The sequence below is a fragment of the Hyla sarda genome, unplaced genomic scaffold (assembly GCF_029499605.1).
Source record: "Hyla sarda isolate aHylSar1 unplaced genomic scaffold, aHylSar1.hap1 scaffold_1346, whole genome shotgun sequence".
NCBI classification, from domain to species: domain Eukaryota; kingdom Metazoa; phylum Chordata; class Amphibia; order Anura; family Hylidae; genus Hyla; species Hyla sarda.
The window spans coordinates 45,218-61,768 of NW_026607972.1; the positions used below are offsets into that span (position 1 = coordinate 45,218).

At 53.7% G+C, this 16,551-nt stretch overlaps 1 protein-coding gene across 1 annotated transcript in view; it reads left to right on the top strand.

Annotated features, from left to right (window-relative positions):
* The window catches only part of LOC130305946 (maestro heat-like repeat-containing protein family member 1), a gene marked incomplete at its 5' end in the record, with an annotated part of 78,651 nt that overhangs the window by 44,708 nt on the left and 17,392 nt on the right, over positions 1-16,551 (top strand). The window contains 9 exon segments of the mRNA XM_056552050.1: positions 991-1,031; positions 1,108-1,213; positions 1,216-1,251; positions 3,617-3,669; positions 3,828-3,932; positions 5,253-5,372; positions 6,305-6,427; positions 12,257-12,403; positions 15,368-15,394. Of these exon segments, the coding sequence (XP_056408025.1) occupies positions 991-1,031; positions 1,108-1,213; positions 1,216-1,251; positions 3,617-3,669; positions 3,828-3,932; positions 5,253-5,372; positions 6,305-6,427; positions 12,257-12,403; positions 15,368-15,394 (758 nt within the window).

The window sequence follows — 16,551 nt, forward strand, 5'->3', positions numbered from 1 at the left end:
TGTATCACATCATGTAGGAGGTACTGCTGTGTATCACATCACTTAGGAGGTACTGCTGTGTATCACATCACGTAGGAGGTACCGCTGTGTATCACATCATGTAGGAGGTACTGCTGTGTATCACATCATGTAGGAGGTACTGCTGTGTATCACATCATGTAGGAGGTACCGCCGTGTATCACATCATGTAGGAGGTACCGCTGTGTATCACATCACTTAGGAGGTACCGCTGTGTATCACATCACTTAGGAGGTACCGTTGTGTATCACATCATGTAGGAGGTACCGCCGTGTATCACATCATGTAGGAGGTACCGCCGTGTATCACATCATGTAGGAGGTACCGCTGTGTATCACATCATGTAGGAGGTACCGCTGTGTATCACATCATGTAGGAGGTACCGCTGTGTATCACATCACGCAGGAGGTACCGCTGTGTATCACATCATGTAGGAGGTACCGCTGTGTATCACATCATGTAGGAGGTACTGCTGTGTATCACATCATGTAGGAGGTACCGCTGTGTATCACGTGTAGGAGGTACCGCCGTGTATCACATCATGTAGGAGGTACCGCTGTGTATCACATGTAGGAGGTGCCGCTGTGTATCACATCATGTAGGAGGTACTGCTGTGTATCACATCATGTAGGAGGTACTGCTGTGTATCACATCATGTAGGAGGTACTGCTGTGTATCACATCATGTAGGAGGTGCCGCTGTGTATCACATCATGTAGGAGGTGCCGCTGTGTATCACATCACGTAGGAGGTACCGCCGTGTATCACATCATGTAGGAGGTGCCGCTGTGTATCACATCATGTAGGAGGTGCCGCCGTGTATCCTCCCTTGTGGCAGGCAGTGTGGTGAATCACATGATGTCAGGTCCCGCCCCCTAGGAGCTCTGCTGTCTGTGTCTCCCACCTCTTTCTGTCTCTTCTATAACCATCTCCCATAATTCCCTCCTGATCTTTCTCCGTTTTGTGTTCGCAGTCACCCTGCCGTCCCCCCACGCGTTGTTCGCTCGTCTCCTGGTAAGTCTTAAGTTACAGAGGAGGGGATGTCTTCTCCTGGAGTAATGCTGAGCGAATAGTCTCCGCCTCTCCGCAGGCTGTCTCCGCCTCCCTGGAGCCCAGTGATGGCAGGAACGCCGCCGCTCTGCGTCTTCTCTCCGTCATGCAGATGAACATCCACCCGACCGTGGGGCAGTGCTGGAGCATGAGATCCCCCCACTGCTCAGCTTCCTGGAAGAAGGTACGGGGGGGGGGCACTGGGGGTTAATGTTGTGTTTTTTCCTTGTTGCCATTGGATATGTCCTGTGGGCGCTTCACTTCTGGTCAGGCTTGTTCAGTTCTCCTCACATAGGCCGTGGTCACACCTTGGAATTTCCAAGCAGAACACGGATATTATTCCGAAGTCAGATATTATTATATATAGATATTATTCTTAGGTCAGATATTATATATAGATATTACTCTTAGGTCAGATATTATATATAGATATTACTCTTAGGTCAGATATTATTATATATAGATATTATTCTTAGGTCAGATATTATTATATAGATATTACTCTTAGGTCAGATATTATTATATATAGATATTACTCTTAGGTCAGATATTATTATATATAGATATTATTCTTAGGTCAGATATTATTATATAGATATTACTCTTAGGTCAGATATTATTATATATAGATATTACTCTTAGGTCAGATATTATTATATATAGATATTACTCTTAGGTCAGATATTATTATATAGATATTACTCTTAGGTCAGATATTATTATATAGATATTACTCTTAGGTCAGATATTATATATAGATATTACTCTTAGATCAGATATTATTATATATAGATATTACTCTTAGGTCAGATATTATTATATATAGATATTACTCTTAGGTCAGATATTATTATATATAGATATTACTCTTAGGTCAGATATTATTATATATAGATATTACTCTTAGGTCAGATATTATATATAGATATTACTCTTAGGTCAGATATTATATATAGATATTATTCTTAGGTCAGATATTATTATATATAGATATTACTCTTAGGTCAGATATTATTATATAGAGATATTACTCTTAGGTCAGATATTATTATATATAGATATTACTCTTAGGTCAGATATTATTATATATAGATATTACTATTAGGTCAGATATTATTATATATAGATATTACTCTTAGGTCAGATATTATATATAGATATTACTCTTAGGTCAGATATTATATATATATAGATATTACTCTTAGGTCAGATATTATTATATAGAGATATTACTCTTAGGTCAGATATTATTATATATAGATATTACTCTTAGGTCAGATATTATTATATATAGATATTACTCTTAGGTCAGATAATATTATATATAGATATTACTCTTAGGTCAGATATTATATATAGATATTACTCTTAGGTCAGATATTTTTATATATAGATATTATATATAGATATTACTCTTAGGTCAGATATTATATATAGATATTATTCTTAGGTCAGATATTATTATATATAGATATTACTCTTAGGTCAGATATTATTATATATAGATATTACTCTTAGGTCAGATATTATTATATATAGATATTACTCTTAGGTCAGATATTATTATATAGATATTACTCTTAGGTCAGATATTATATATAGATATTACTCTTAGGTCAGATATTATATATAGATATTATTCTTAGGTCAGATATTATTATATATAGATATTACTCTTAGGTCAGATATTATTATATATAGATATTACTCTTAGGTCAGATAATATTATATAGATATTACTCTTAGGTCAGATATTATATATATAGATATTACTCTTAGGTCAGATATTATATATAGATATTACTCTTAGGTCAGATATTATATATATATATAGATATTACTCTTAGGTCAGATATTATTATATATAGATATTACTCTTAGGTCAGATAATATTATATATAGATATTACTCTTAGGTCAGATATTATATATAGATATTACTCTTAGGTCAGATATTTTTATATATAGATATTACTCTTAGGTCAGATATTATATATATAGATATTACTCTTAGGTCAGATATTATTATATAGATATTACTCTTAGGTCAGATATTATTATATATAGATATTACTCTTAGGTCAGATATTATTATATATAGATATTACTCTTATCATGTGATGGAAGGATAAGGCAGTGTTCCCTGACTGCAAGCAGAGATATGAATACACTTATCCACAGTGTAGGGGATAAGTGTTTGATCGCGGGGGGTCCGACCGCTGGGACCCCCCCAATGATCTCCCACATGGGGACCCGGCATTGCCGCGGGTAATGCGTGTAGCGGTACGCCCCCCCTATACAGCTCTATGGGAGAGGCGCGAACGCTTCCATCCCCGCCTCTCCCATAGAACTACATGGAGGCGCGTGTCAGCCGCGACGTCACTCCTCCTGCACGGCAGTCCCAGCGTACAGACCCCCCGCGATCAGACACTTATCACCTATCCTGTAGTGTATCTAGGCTGCAGGTGTCCTTCAACCCCTCCTGTTCTATGCTACTCCTGACTCTTAACCCTTGGGTTTCTGCTTTTTTTTTTTTTTCTTCCTTTCTAGAACCAACTGAGAAACTTCATCAGCAGACTGCGTGGGAGGAGCGGCTCCTGAAGGTGGGGGGTCAGGGGTCAGTGTGATTCTGGGGGTCTTGTAGTGATCAGGAGGTCAGGGGTCAGTGTGATTCTGGGGGTCTTGTAGTGATCAGGAGGTCAGGGGTCAGTGTGATTCTGGGGGTCTTGTAGTCTTCAGTCCTGTACACTCTCTGTCTCAGTTCCTGGTGGGCTCGCTGCACGCCGTCTCAGATGATGCCTGGATCTGTCAGCTGTCACAGGAGATGAGGAAACAACTCAACGGGTACAACTCTGCTCTGGAGAAGGTGGGGGACCTCCTGTGCTGATGGCTGTGATTGTGGTGGTGATGATGATGAGGGCTATGGTGGTGTTTGTGGTAATTGTGTTGGTGATGTTGGTTGTGGGGTTGTTGGGGGTTGTGGTGATGGTGGTTGTGGTGGTGGTGGTGGTGTTGGTAGTTGAGGAGGGGGTGGTGTGATGTTGTGGTGGCGGTGGCGATGGTGTTGGGGGTTGTGGTCATGAAGGTGGTAATTGTGGTGGTGTCGGGGGTTGTGATGGTGGTTGAGGTGGTGGTTGAGGTGTTGGGGGTTGTGATGGTGGTTGAGGTGGTGGTGTTGGGGGTGGTTGAGGTGGTGGTGTTGGGGGTTGTTGTGGTGATGGTGGGGGGGTTGAGGTGATGGTGGTGGTGTTGGGGGTGGTTGTGGGGATGATGGTGACGGTGGGGGTGTTGGGGGTTGTGGTGATTTTGGTTGTGGTGATGGTGGTTGAGTTGGTGGTGGTGGTGGTGGTTGAGGTGATGGGGGTGGTTATGTTGGGGTTGAGATGATGGTGGTGGTGGTGGTGGTGGTGATGTTGGCTGTGAAGGCGGTGATGTTGAGGTGGTGATGGTGGTTGAGGTGATGGTGGTGATATTGGGGGTTGTGGTGGTGATGTTGAGGTGGTGGTTGAGGGGATTTTGGTGGGGTTGATTGTGGTGTTGGTGGTTGAGGTGATGGTGGTGATGTTGGGGGCTGTGGTGGGGGTTGTTGTGGTGGTGATGCTGGGGGGTTGTAGGGATGGGTTGTGGTAATGGGTGTTGTGGTGGTGATGTTAGGGTTTGTGGTGATGGGGGTTGTGGTGGTGATGTTGGGGGTTGTGATGGTGGTGGTGATGTTGGGGGTTGTGATGGTGGTGATGTTGGGGTTGAGGTGATGGTGGTGGTGGTGATGTTGGGGGTAGTGGTGATGTTGGGGGTTGTGATGGTGGTGGTGATGTTGGGGTTGAGGTGATGGTGGTGGTGGTGATGTTGGGGTTGAGGTGGTGGTGGTGGTGGTGATGTTGGGGTTGAGGTGATGGTGGTGGTGGTGGTGATGGGGTTGAGGTGGTGGTGATGGGGTTGAGGTGGTGGTGATGTTGGGGTTGAGGTGGTGGTGATGTGTGGGGTTGTTGTGGTGGTGGTGATGTTGGGGGTTGTGGTGATGTTGGTTGTGGTAATGGTAGTGGTGATGTGTGGGGTTGTGGTGGTGGTGATGTACGGGGTTGTGGTGGTGGTGATGTACGGGGTTGTGGTGATGGTGGTTCTGGGGGTCTTTGCCCAGCAGTCGGACAATATTTACCCCTTCTTGTCTCTCATGGTTCGTTCCCAGAGCTTCCTGTATAAATGCATCGGGAGCAGCCTGGGCGTCTGCGCCAACCGGGAGATGGTGAGGAAGGAGCTGCAGGAGCTGCTGACCGGAGCCCGCTACCAGGATGAGGCAGAGAGAGAGGTAACGGCTCCTGTCACTACTACTCCCCCCGTTTGCAGAGTAGGGGCCGCCATACCGGCTGCGACAGAACCTTATAGCATGAACTGGACAACTGCAGTATAATGCGCCAGGCTTCTCCTTCATCCCAGCAGCCGTATTGGTTACCATAGTCTTCCAGGGAGAGCTAACAGAGGGACACTAAGGATAAGGGAGAAACTGGATTTGGCGCTGCTGTCGGAAAGTTTTGGTTTGTAATAAAAGTATCAATGGTTTATTGGCACATGTGAAACAAGAAGTATCGGCAGTAACGCCATTCGGGAGGTGAATCTCCTTGGGTTCCTTTCACACTGCCGTTGCTGCCCGGTAGGTGACGTCCGTTAGGAAGATTGTGTGAGCAAATATTTGTGCTTGCGCCGTCTTTTTCTCCCGTTTTCTTCGGTATAACGGACGTAAGAGGAATCCTATTCAAGTGAATGGGATCCTCTTTGCCCGTTATGACTCCCGTTATGCTCCGTTCCAATAACTGGCATTAAGGGCGGTCAAGTGAGAAAAAAGCCATTAATGTCCGTTTGTAACAGAGCCTCAGATCGGTAATAAATACTTAAAAAAAGAGGCACCGAAGACGCCCCGGCCGGGAGAGGTGCCCCGACATGTCCGACCGGGAGAGGTGCCCCGACATGTCCGACCGGGAGAGGTGCCCCGACATGTCCGGCCGGGAGAGGTGCCCCGACATGTCCGGCCGGGAGAGGTGCCCCGACATGTCCGGCCGGGAGAGGTGCCCCGACATGTCCGACCGGGAGAGGTGCCCCGACATGTCCGGCCGGGAGAGGTGCCCCGACATGTCCGACCGGGAGAGGTGCCCCGACATGTCCGACCGGGAGAGGTGCCCCGACATGTCCGGCCGGGAGAGGTGCCCCCGTACCAACCTCTGCTGCTGATCTTTGTGTCCTCAGGGTCTTGCTGTCGCCTTCGGCATCTGCTCGGCCCATCACTTGGATGACGCTTTGGATAAGTTGTCGGAGTTCCTTAAATCTGACATCATGAAGAAGAACACTGGAATTTTCAACCTCTTCAAGGTGCGTAAGACTGTCTGTCACTGTGCGGACCCCCTCCCTATACAGGACCTATCACTGTGTGGACCCCCTCCCTATACAGGACCTGTCACTGTGCGGACCCCCTCCCTATACAGGACCTGTCACTGTGCGGACCCCCTCCCTATACAGGACCTGTCACTGTGCGGACCCCCTCCCTATACAGGACCTGTCACTGTGCGGACCCCCTCCCTATACAGGACCTGTCACTGTGCGGACCCCCTCCCTATACAGGACCTGTCACTGTGCGGACCCCCTCCCTATACAGGACCTGTCACTGTGCGGACCCCCTCCCTATACAGGACCTGTCACTGTGTTGATCCCCTCCCTATACAGGACCTGTCACTGTGCGGACCCCCTCCCTATACAGGACCTGTCACTGTGCGGACCCCCTCCCTATACAGGACCTGTCACTGTGTTGATCCCCTCCCTATACAGGACCTATCACTGTGTGGACCCCCTCCCTATACAGGACCTATCACTGTGTGGACCCCCTCCCTATACAGGACCTGTCACTGTGCGGACCCCCTCCCTAATACAGGACCTGTCACTGTGCGGACCCCCTCCCTATACAGGACCTGTCACTGTGCGGACCCCCTCCCTATACAGGACCTGTCACTGTGTTGATCCCCTCCCTATACAGGACCTGTCACTGTGCGGACCCCCTCCCTATACAGGACCTGTCACTGTGTTGATCCCCTCCCTATACAGGACCTGTCACTGTGCGGACCCCCTCCCTATACAGGACCTGTCAGTGTGTGCGGACCCCCTCCCTATACAGGACCTGTCACTGTGTTGATCCCCTCCCTATACAGGACCTGTCACTGTGTTGATCCCCTCCCTATACAGGACCTGTCACTGTGTTGACCCCCTCCCTATACAGGACCTGTCACTGTGTGCGGACCCCCTCCCTATACAGGACCTGTCAGTGTGTGCGGACCCCCTCCCTATACAGGACCTGTCGGTGTGTGTGCGAACCCCCTCCCTATGCAGGACCTGTCGGTGTGTGCGGACCCCCTCCCTATACAGGACCTGTCACTGTGTGGACCCCCTCCCTATACAGGACCTGTCACTGTGCGGACCCCCTCCCTATACAGGACCTGTCGGTGTGTGCGAACCCCCTCCCTTTACAGGACCTGTCACTGTGCGAACCCCCTCCCTATACAGGACCTGTCGGTGTGTGCGGACCCCCTCCCTATACAGGACCTGTCACTGTGCGAACCCCCTCCCTATACAGGACCTGTCGGTGTGTGCGGACCCCCTCCCTATACAGGACCTGTCGGTGTGTGCGGACCCCCTCCCTATACAGGACCTGTCGGTGTGTGCGGACCCCCTCCCTATACAGGACCTGTCGGTGTGTGCGGACCCCCTCCCTATACAGGACCTGTCGGTGTGTGCGGACCCCCTCCCTATACAGGACCTGTCGGTGTGTGCGGACCCCCTCCCTATACAGGACCTGTCGGTGTGTGCGGACCCCCTCCCTATACAGGACCTGTCGGTGTGTGCGGACCCCCTCCCTATACAGGACCTGTCGGTGTGTGCGGACCCCCTCCCTATACAGGACCTGTCGGTGTGTGCGGACCCCCTCCCTATACAGGACCTGTCGGTGTGTGCGGACCCCCTCCCTATACAGGACCTGTCGGTGTGTGCGGACCCCCTCCCTATACAGGACCTGTCGGTGTGTGCGGACCCCCTCCCTATACAGGACCTGTCGGTGTGTGCGGACCCCCTCCCTATACAGGACCTGTCGGTGTGTGCGGACCCCCTCCCTATACAGGACCTGTCGGTGTGTGCGGACCCCCTCCCTATACAGGACCTGTCGGTGTGTGCGGACCCCCTCCCTATACAGGACCTGTCGGTGTGTGCGGACCCCCTCCCTATACAGGACCTGTCGGTGTGTGACATCCTGGTTGTCAGATGATGAGGCTCCTGTGTGTATGCTGGGGGTAGTAGTGTCAAGATGTGCTGATCGGGCGACATATTGCAGTAGATGGCGCAGTGCTGTGTACGCGATGGCGGCGGGCTGTGTACGCAGTGCTGGCGTGGCGGCGGGCTGTGTACGCAGTGCTGGCGTGGCGGCGGGCTGTGTACGCAGTGCTGGCGTGGCGGCGGGCTGTGTACAGGCTGTGTACGCGGTGCTGGTGTGGCGGAGGGCTGTGTACGCGGTGCTGGCGTGGCGGAGGGATGGTTACATGCTGGTGGGCTGTGTACGCGCTGCCTTGGCGGAGGGCTGTGTACGCGGTGCCTGCGTGGTGGAGGGCTGTGTACGCGGTGGCGGAGGGCTGTGTACGCGGTGGCGGAGGGTGGCGTGGCGGGGGGCTGTGTACGCGGTGGCGGCGTGGCGGAGGGTGGCGTGGCGGAGGTCTGTGTACGCGCTGGCGTGGCGAAGGGCTGTGTACGCGGTGGCGGAGGTCTGTGTACGTGCTGGCGTGGCGGAGGGCTGTGTACGCGCTGGCGGAGGGTGGCGTGGCGGAGGGCTGTGTACGCAGTGGCGGAGGTCTGTGTACGCGCTGGCGTGGCGAAGGGCTGTGTACGCGGTGGCGGAGGTCTGTGTACGCGCTGGCGTGGAGGAGGGCTGTGTACGTGCTGGCGTGGCGGAGGTCTGTGTACGCGCTGGCGTGGCGGAGGGCTGTGTACGCGCTGGCGTGGCGGAGGGCTGTGTACGTGCTGGCGTGGAGGAGGGCTGTGTACGCGCTGGCGTGGCGGAGGGCTGTGTACGCGCTGGCGTGGCGGAGGGCTGTGTACGCGCTGGCGTGGCGGAGGGCTGTGTACGCGCTGGCGTGGCGGAGGGCTGTGTACGTGCTGGCGTGGAGGAGGGCTGTGTACGTGCTGGCGTGGCGGAGGGCTGTGTACGCGCTGGCGTGGTGGAGGGCTGTGTACGCGCTGGCACGCGCCCCCTCTGTACGGGTGACGCTCCTTGTGCGGAATGTTAATTCGATCTTCAGACCTTGCAGTAATGGACATAGCAGACTCCGATGTTATTGTGATGCTGGAAAACATGGCCGCCGCTTCCTCTCCCAGGAATTGACCTGTGAGCACCGGAGGCCGGGGGCGTAGGATCATCTCCACCACAGCACATGTCTGCCGGAGGCTACTGCACACTGCTGCACAGCGTCACAATGTGTCAGGGAGAATCCAACCAACTCTCCTCCGGGGCCATACACCCCCAACATCCCCCTCCTCCGGGGCCATACACCCCCAACATCCCCCTCCTCCGGGGCCATACACCCCCAACATCCCCCTCCTCCGGGGCCATACACCCCCAACAACCCCCTCCTCCGGGGCCATACACCCCCAACAACCCCCTCCTCCGGGGCCATACACCCCCAACAACCCCCTCCTCCGGGGCCATACACCCCCAACAACCCCCTCCTCCGGGGCCATACACCCCCAACAACCCCCTCCTCCGGGGCCATACACCCCCAACAACCCCCTCCTCCGGGGCCATACACCCCCAACAACCCCCTCCTCCGGGGCCATACACCCCCAACAACCCCCTCCTCCGGGGCCATACACCCCCAACATCCCCTCCTCCGGGGCCATACACCCCCAACAACCCCCTCCTCCGGGGCCATACACCCCCAACAACCCCCTCCTCCGGGGCCATACACCCCCAACAACCCCCTCCTCCGGGGCCATACACCCCCAACAACCCCCTCCTCCGGGGCCATACACCCCCAACAACCCCCTCCTCCGGGGCCATACACCCCCAACAACCCCCTCCTCCGGGGCCATACACCCCCAACAACCCCCTCCTCCGGGGCCATACACCCCCAACAACCCCCTCCTCCGGGGCCATACACCCCCAACAACCCCCTCCTCCGGGGCCATACACCCCCAACAACCCCCTCCTCCGGGGCCATACACCCCCAACAACCCCCTCCTCCGGGGCCATACACCCCCAACAACCCCCTCCTCCGGGGCCATACACCCCCAACATCCCCTCCTCCGGGGCCATACACCCCCAACATCCCCTCCTCCGGGGCCATACACCCCCAACATCCCCTCCTCCGGGGCCATACACCCCCAACATCCCCTCCTCCGGGGCCATACACCCCCAACATCCCCTCCTCCGGGGCCATACACCCCCAACATCCCCTCCTCCGGGGCCATACACCCCCAACATCCCCTCCTCCGGGGCCATACACCCCCAACATCCCCTCCTCCGGGGCCATACACCCCCAACATCCCCTCCTCCGGGGCCATACACCCCCAACATCCCCTCCTCCGGGGCCATACACCCCCAACATCCCCTCCTCCGGGGCCATACACCCCCAACATCCCCTCCTCCGGGGCCATACACCCCCAACATCCCCTCCTCCGGGGCCATACACCCCCAACATCCCCTCCTCCGGGGCCATACACCCCCAACATCCCCTCCTCCGGGGCCATACACCCCCAACATCCCCTCCTCCGGGGCCATACACCCCCAACATCCCCTCCTCCGGGCACGTACACCCCCAACATCCCCTCCTCCGGGCACGTACACCCCCAACATCCCCTCCTGCGGTGCCATACATCCCCAACATCCCCTCCTCCGGGGCCATACATCCCCAACATCCCCTCCTCCGGGGCCATACACCCCCAACATCCCCTCCTCCGGGCCATACACCCCCAACATCCCCTCCACCGGGGCCATACAACCCCAACATCCCCTCGTCCGGTGCCATACACTCCCCTACATCCCCCTCGTCCGGTGCCATACACTCCCCTACATCCCCCTCGTCCGGTGCCATACACTCCCCTACATCCCCCTCGTCCGGTGCCATACACTCCCCTACATCCCCCTCGTCCGGCTCCATACACTCCCCTACATCCCCCTCGTCCGGTGCCATACACTCCCCTACATCCCCCTCGTCCGGTGCCATACACTCCCCTACATCCCCCTCGTCCGGCGCCATACACTCCCCTACATCCCCCTCGTCCGGCTCCATACACTCCCCTACATCCCCCTCGTCCGGCTCCATACACTCCCCTACATCCCCCTCGTCCGGTGCCATACACTCCCCTACATCCCCCTCGTCCGGTGCCATACACTCCCCTACATCCCCCTCGTCCGGCTCCATACACTCCCCTACATCCCCCTCGTCCGGCTCCATACACTCCCCTACATCCCCCTCGTCCGGCGCCATACACTCCCCTACATCCCCCTCGTCCGGCGCCATACACTCCCCTACATCCCCCTCGTCCGGCGCCATACACTCCCCTACATCCCCCTCGTCCGGCGCCATACACTCCCCTACATCCCCCTCGTCCGGCGCCATACACTCCCCTACATCCCCCTCGTCCGGCGCCATACACTCCCCTACATCCCCCTCGTCCGGCGCCATACACTCCCCTACATCCCCCTCGTCCGGTGCCATACACTCCCCTACATCCCCCTCGTCCGGCTCCATACACTCCCCTACATCCTCCTCGTCCGGCGCCATACACTCCCCTACATCCCCCTCGTCCGGCGCCATACACTCCCCTACATCCCCCTCGTCCGGCGCCATACACTCCCCTACATCCCCCTCGTCCGGTGCCATACACTCCCCTACATCCCCCTCGTCCGGTGCCATACACTCCCCTACATCCCCCTCGTCCGGTGCCATACACCCCCCTACATTCCCACCACTGGTGCTATACTTAAAAACACTCCCTGCCTCAACCTTATAGCTCCGCCCTCTTGACGCCTCACTCCCTCTCATGATCTTATAGCTCTGCCCTCTGGACCCCTCACTGTCCTCCCATCATCTGGCAAGATCGATGTGGTATATATCTGGGTTATTATAGGTGCTGTATATTATAAGCCGGTGTCCTTTCTCTCCACAGGATCGGGCAGATTGTGACCTGGAGAAGATAAAGAGCGCCCTCGTCCTGTGTTATGGTTACGTGGCGGTTTACGCCCCCACAGAGCTTGTGCTGCCGCGGATTGAATCGGATATTCTGCGCAACATTTTCCTTTACTTCCACACCAAGGTGAGGCCCCTTATATCATACCCATGTGCTAGCCTCCCTTATATCATACCCATGTGCTAGCCTCTAACCTCCCTTATATCATACCCATGTGCTAGCCTCTAACCTCCCTTATATCATACCCATGTGCTAGCCTCCATCCTCCCCTATATCATACCCATGTGCTAGCCTCCCTTATATCATACCCTTGTGCTAGCCTCCAGCCTCCCTTATATCATACCCATGTGCTAGCCTCTAACCTCCCTTATATCATACCCATGTGCTAGCCTCCATCCTCCCCTATATCATACCCATGTGCTAGCCTCCAGCCTCCCTTATATCATACCCATGTGCTAGCCTCCAGCCTCCCTTATATCATACCCATGTGCTAGCCTCCAGCCTCCCTTATATCATACCCATGTGCTAGCCTCCATCCTCCCCTATATCATACCCATGTGCTAGCCTCCATCCTCCCCTATATCATACCCATGTGCTAGCCTCCATCCTCCCCTATAGCATACCCATGTGCTAGCCTCCCTTATATCATACCCATGTGCTAGCCTCCCTTATATCATACCCATGTGCTAGCCTCTAGCCTCCCTTATATCATACCCATGTGCTAGCCTCCAGCCTCCCTTATATCATACCCATGTGCTAGCCTCCAGCCTCCCTTATATCATACCCATGTGCTAGCCTCCAGCCTCCCTTATATCATACCCATGTGCTAGCCTCCAGCCTCCCTTATATCATACCCATGTGCTAGCCTCCAGCCTCCCTTATATCATACCCATGTGCTAGCCTCCAGCCTCCCTTATATCATACCCATGTGCTAGCCTCCAGCCTCCCTTATATCATACCCATGTGCTAGCCTCCATCCTCCCCTATATCATACCCATGTGCTAGCCTCCATCCTCCCCTATATCATACCCATGTGCTAGCCTCCAGCCTCCCTTATATCATACCCATGTGCTAGCCTCTAGCCTCCCTTATATCATACCCATGTGCTAGCCTCCAGCCTCCCTTATATCATACCCATGTGCTAGCCTCCAGCCTCCCTTATATCATACCCATGTGCTAGCCTCCATCCTCCCCTATATCATACCCATGTGCTAGCCTCCAGCCTCCCTTATATCATACCCATGTGCTAGCCTCCCTTATATCATACCCATGTGCTAGCCTCCATCCTCCCCTATATCATACCCATGTGCTAGCCTCCATCCTCCCCTATATCATACCCATGTGCTAGCCTCCATCCTCCCCTATATCATACCCATGTGCTAGCCTCCAGCCTCCCCTATATCATACCCATGTGCTAGCCTCCAGCCTCCCCTATATCATACCCATGTGCTAGCCTCTAGCCTCCCTTATATCATACCCATGTGCTAGCCTCCAGCCTCCCTTATATCATACCCATGTGCTAGCCTCTAGCCTCCCTTATATCATACCCATGTGCTAGCCTCCAGCCTCCCTTATATCATACCCATGTGCTAGCCTCCAGCCTCCCTTATATCATACCCATGTGCTAGCCTCCATCCTCCCCTATATCATACCCATGTGCTAGCCTCCAGCCTCCCTTATATCATACCCATGTGCTAGCCTCCCTTATATCATACCCATGTGCTAGCCTCCCTTATATCATACCCATGTGCTAGCCTCCATCCTCCCCTATATCATACCCATGTGCTAGCCTCCATCCTCCCCTATATCATACCCATGTGCTAGCCTCCAGCCTCCCCTATATCATACCCATGTGCTAGCCTCTAGCCTCCCCTATATCATACCCATGTGCTAGCCTCTAGCCTCCCTTATATCATACCCATGTGCTAGCCTCCATCCTCCCTTATATCATACCCATGTGCTAGCCTCCATCCTCCCCTATATCATACCCATGTGCTAGCCTCCATCCTCCCTTAAATCATACCCATGTGCTAGCCTCTATTCTCCCTTATATCATACACACCCATGTGCTAGCCTCCAGCATCCCTTATATCATACCGATGTGCTAGCCTCCATCCTCTCCTATATCATACCCTTGTGCTAGCCTCCAGCCTCCCTTATATCATACCCATGTGCTCTGCTGGCCTCCAGCCTCCCTTATATCATACCCATGTCCTGTGCTGGCCTCCAGCCTCCCTTATATCATACCCATGTCCTGTGCTAGCCTCCAGCCTCCCTTATATCATACCCATGTCCTGTGCTAGCCTCCAGCCTCCCTTATATCATACCCATGTCCTGTGCTAGCCTCCAGCCTCCCTTATATCATACCCATGTCCTGTGCTAGCCTCCAGCCTCCCTTATATCATACCCATGTCCTGTGCTAGCCTCCAGCCTCCCTTATATCATACCCATGTCCTGTGCTGGCCTCCAGCCTCCCTTATATCATACCCATGTCCTGTGCTGGCCTCCAGCCTCCCTTATATCATACCCATGTCCTGTGCTGGCCTCCAGCCTCCCTTATATCATACCCATGTCCTGTGCTGGCCTCCAGCCTCCCTTATATCATACCCATGTCCTGTGCTGGCCTCCAGCCTCCCTTATATCATACCCATGTCCTGTGCTGGCCTCCAGCCTCCCTTATATCATACCCATGTCCTGTGCTGGCCTCCAGCCTCCCTTATATCATACCCATGTCCTGTGCTAGCCTCCAGCCTCCCTTATATCATACCCATGTCCTGTGCTAGCCTCCAGCCTCCCTTATATCATACCCACGTCCTGTGCTGGCCTCCAGCCTCCCTTATATCATACCCATGTCCTGTGCTAGCCTCCAGCCTCCCTTATATCATACCCATGTCCTGTGCTAGCCTCCAGCCTCCCTTATATCATACCCATGTGCTCGGCTGGCCTCCGTCCTCTCCACCATAGAGGCTCTAAGTAGAGACGTCCTCTCCAGTGCCCCTGCTGCTCCTGTTGATGTCCCTCCTTCACTCCCCTTCCCTTGCTGATCCTTCTGCTGACCCTAATTCTCTGTTCTCCTGATTTACCCCTCAGGTTCTGGGGATAAAGGTAGAGCCCAAGGTACAGTGTGTGGCGCCCCCTGCTGCATGTCTCTCTGCTGCCCGCTGACTACTGCTAGGTGGATGATTGGGGTCATAGTGAGATGAGGGGTGGAAGCTGAAGGGGTGGCAGTAGTTAATGAGATCAAGGCCAGGGGTATGCTGGGAAAGTGGGGCTAGTTGGTGGGTGGAGCCATATTAAGGGGGGTGTTATGTGTTTGGTGGAGCCATATGGAGGAGGGTGTAGAATTTGGGGGAGGGGTTAATGTTGGGTAAAGGCAGATCCTGGGTTGGATTGGTGGATCCTGGGTTGGGGACTGGCAGTGAGCGGATCTTGGGTCTGTATATTGGTGGTGGGCGGATCTTGGGTCTGTATATTGTCAGTGGGCGGATCTCGGGTCTGTATATTGTCGGTGGGCGGATCTTGGGTCTGTATATTGTCAGTGGGTGGATCTTGGGTCTGTATATTGTCAGTGGGTGGATCTTGGGTCTGTATATTGGCGGTGGGGGGATCTTGGGTCTGTATATTGTCGGTGGGCGGATCTTGGGTCTGTATATTGTCAGTGGGCGGATCTCTGGTCTGTATATTGTCAGTGGGCGGATCTCGGGTCTGTATATTGTCGGTGGGCGGATCTCTGGTCTGTATATTGGCGGTGGGGGGATCTCGGGTCTGTATATTGTCAGTGGGCGGATCTCTGGTCTGTATATTGTCAGTGGGCGGATCTCTGGTCTGTATATTGTCAGTGGGCGGATCTCGGGTCTGTATATTGTCGGTGGGCGGATCTCTGGTCTGTATATTGGCGGTGGGCGGATCTCGGGTCTGTATATTGTCAGTGGGCGGATCTCGGGTCTGTATATTGTCGGTGGGCGGATCTCTGGTCTGTATATTGGCGGTGGGCGGATCTCGGGTCTGTATATTGTCGGTGGGCGGATCTTGGGTCTGTATATTGTCAGTGGGTGGATCTTGGGTCTGTATATTGGCGGTGGGCGGATCTCTGGTCTGTATATTGGCGGTGGGTGGATCTTGGGTCTGTATATTGTCAGTGGGCGGATCTCGGGTCTGTATATTGGCGGTGGGCGGATCTTGGGTTTGTATATTGGCGGTGGGCGGATCTTGGGTCTGTATATTGGCGGTGGGCGGATCTTGGGTCTGTATATTGGCGGTGGGCGGATCTTGGG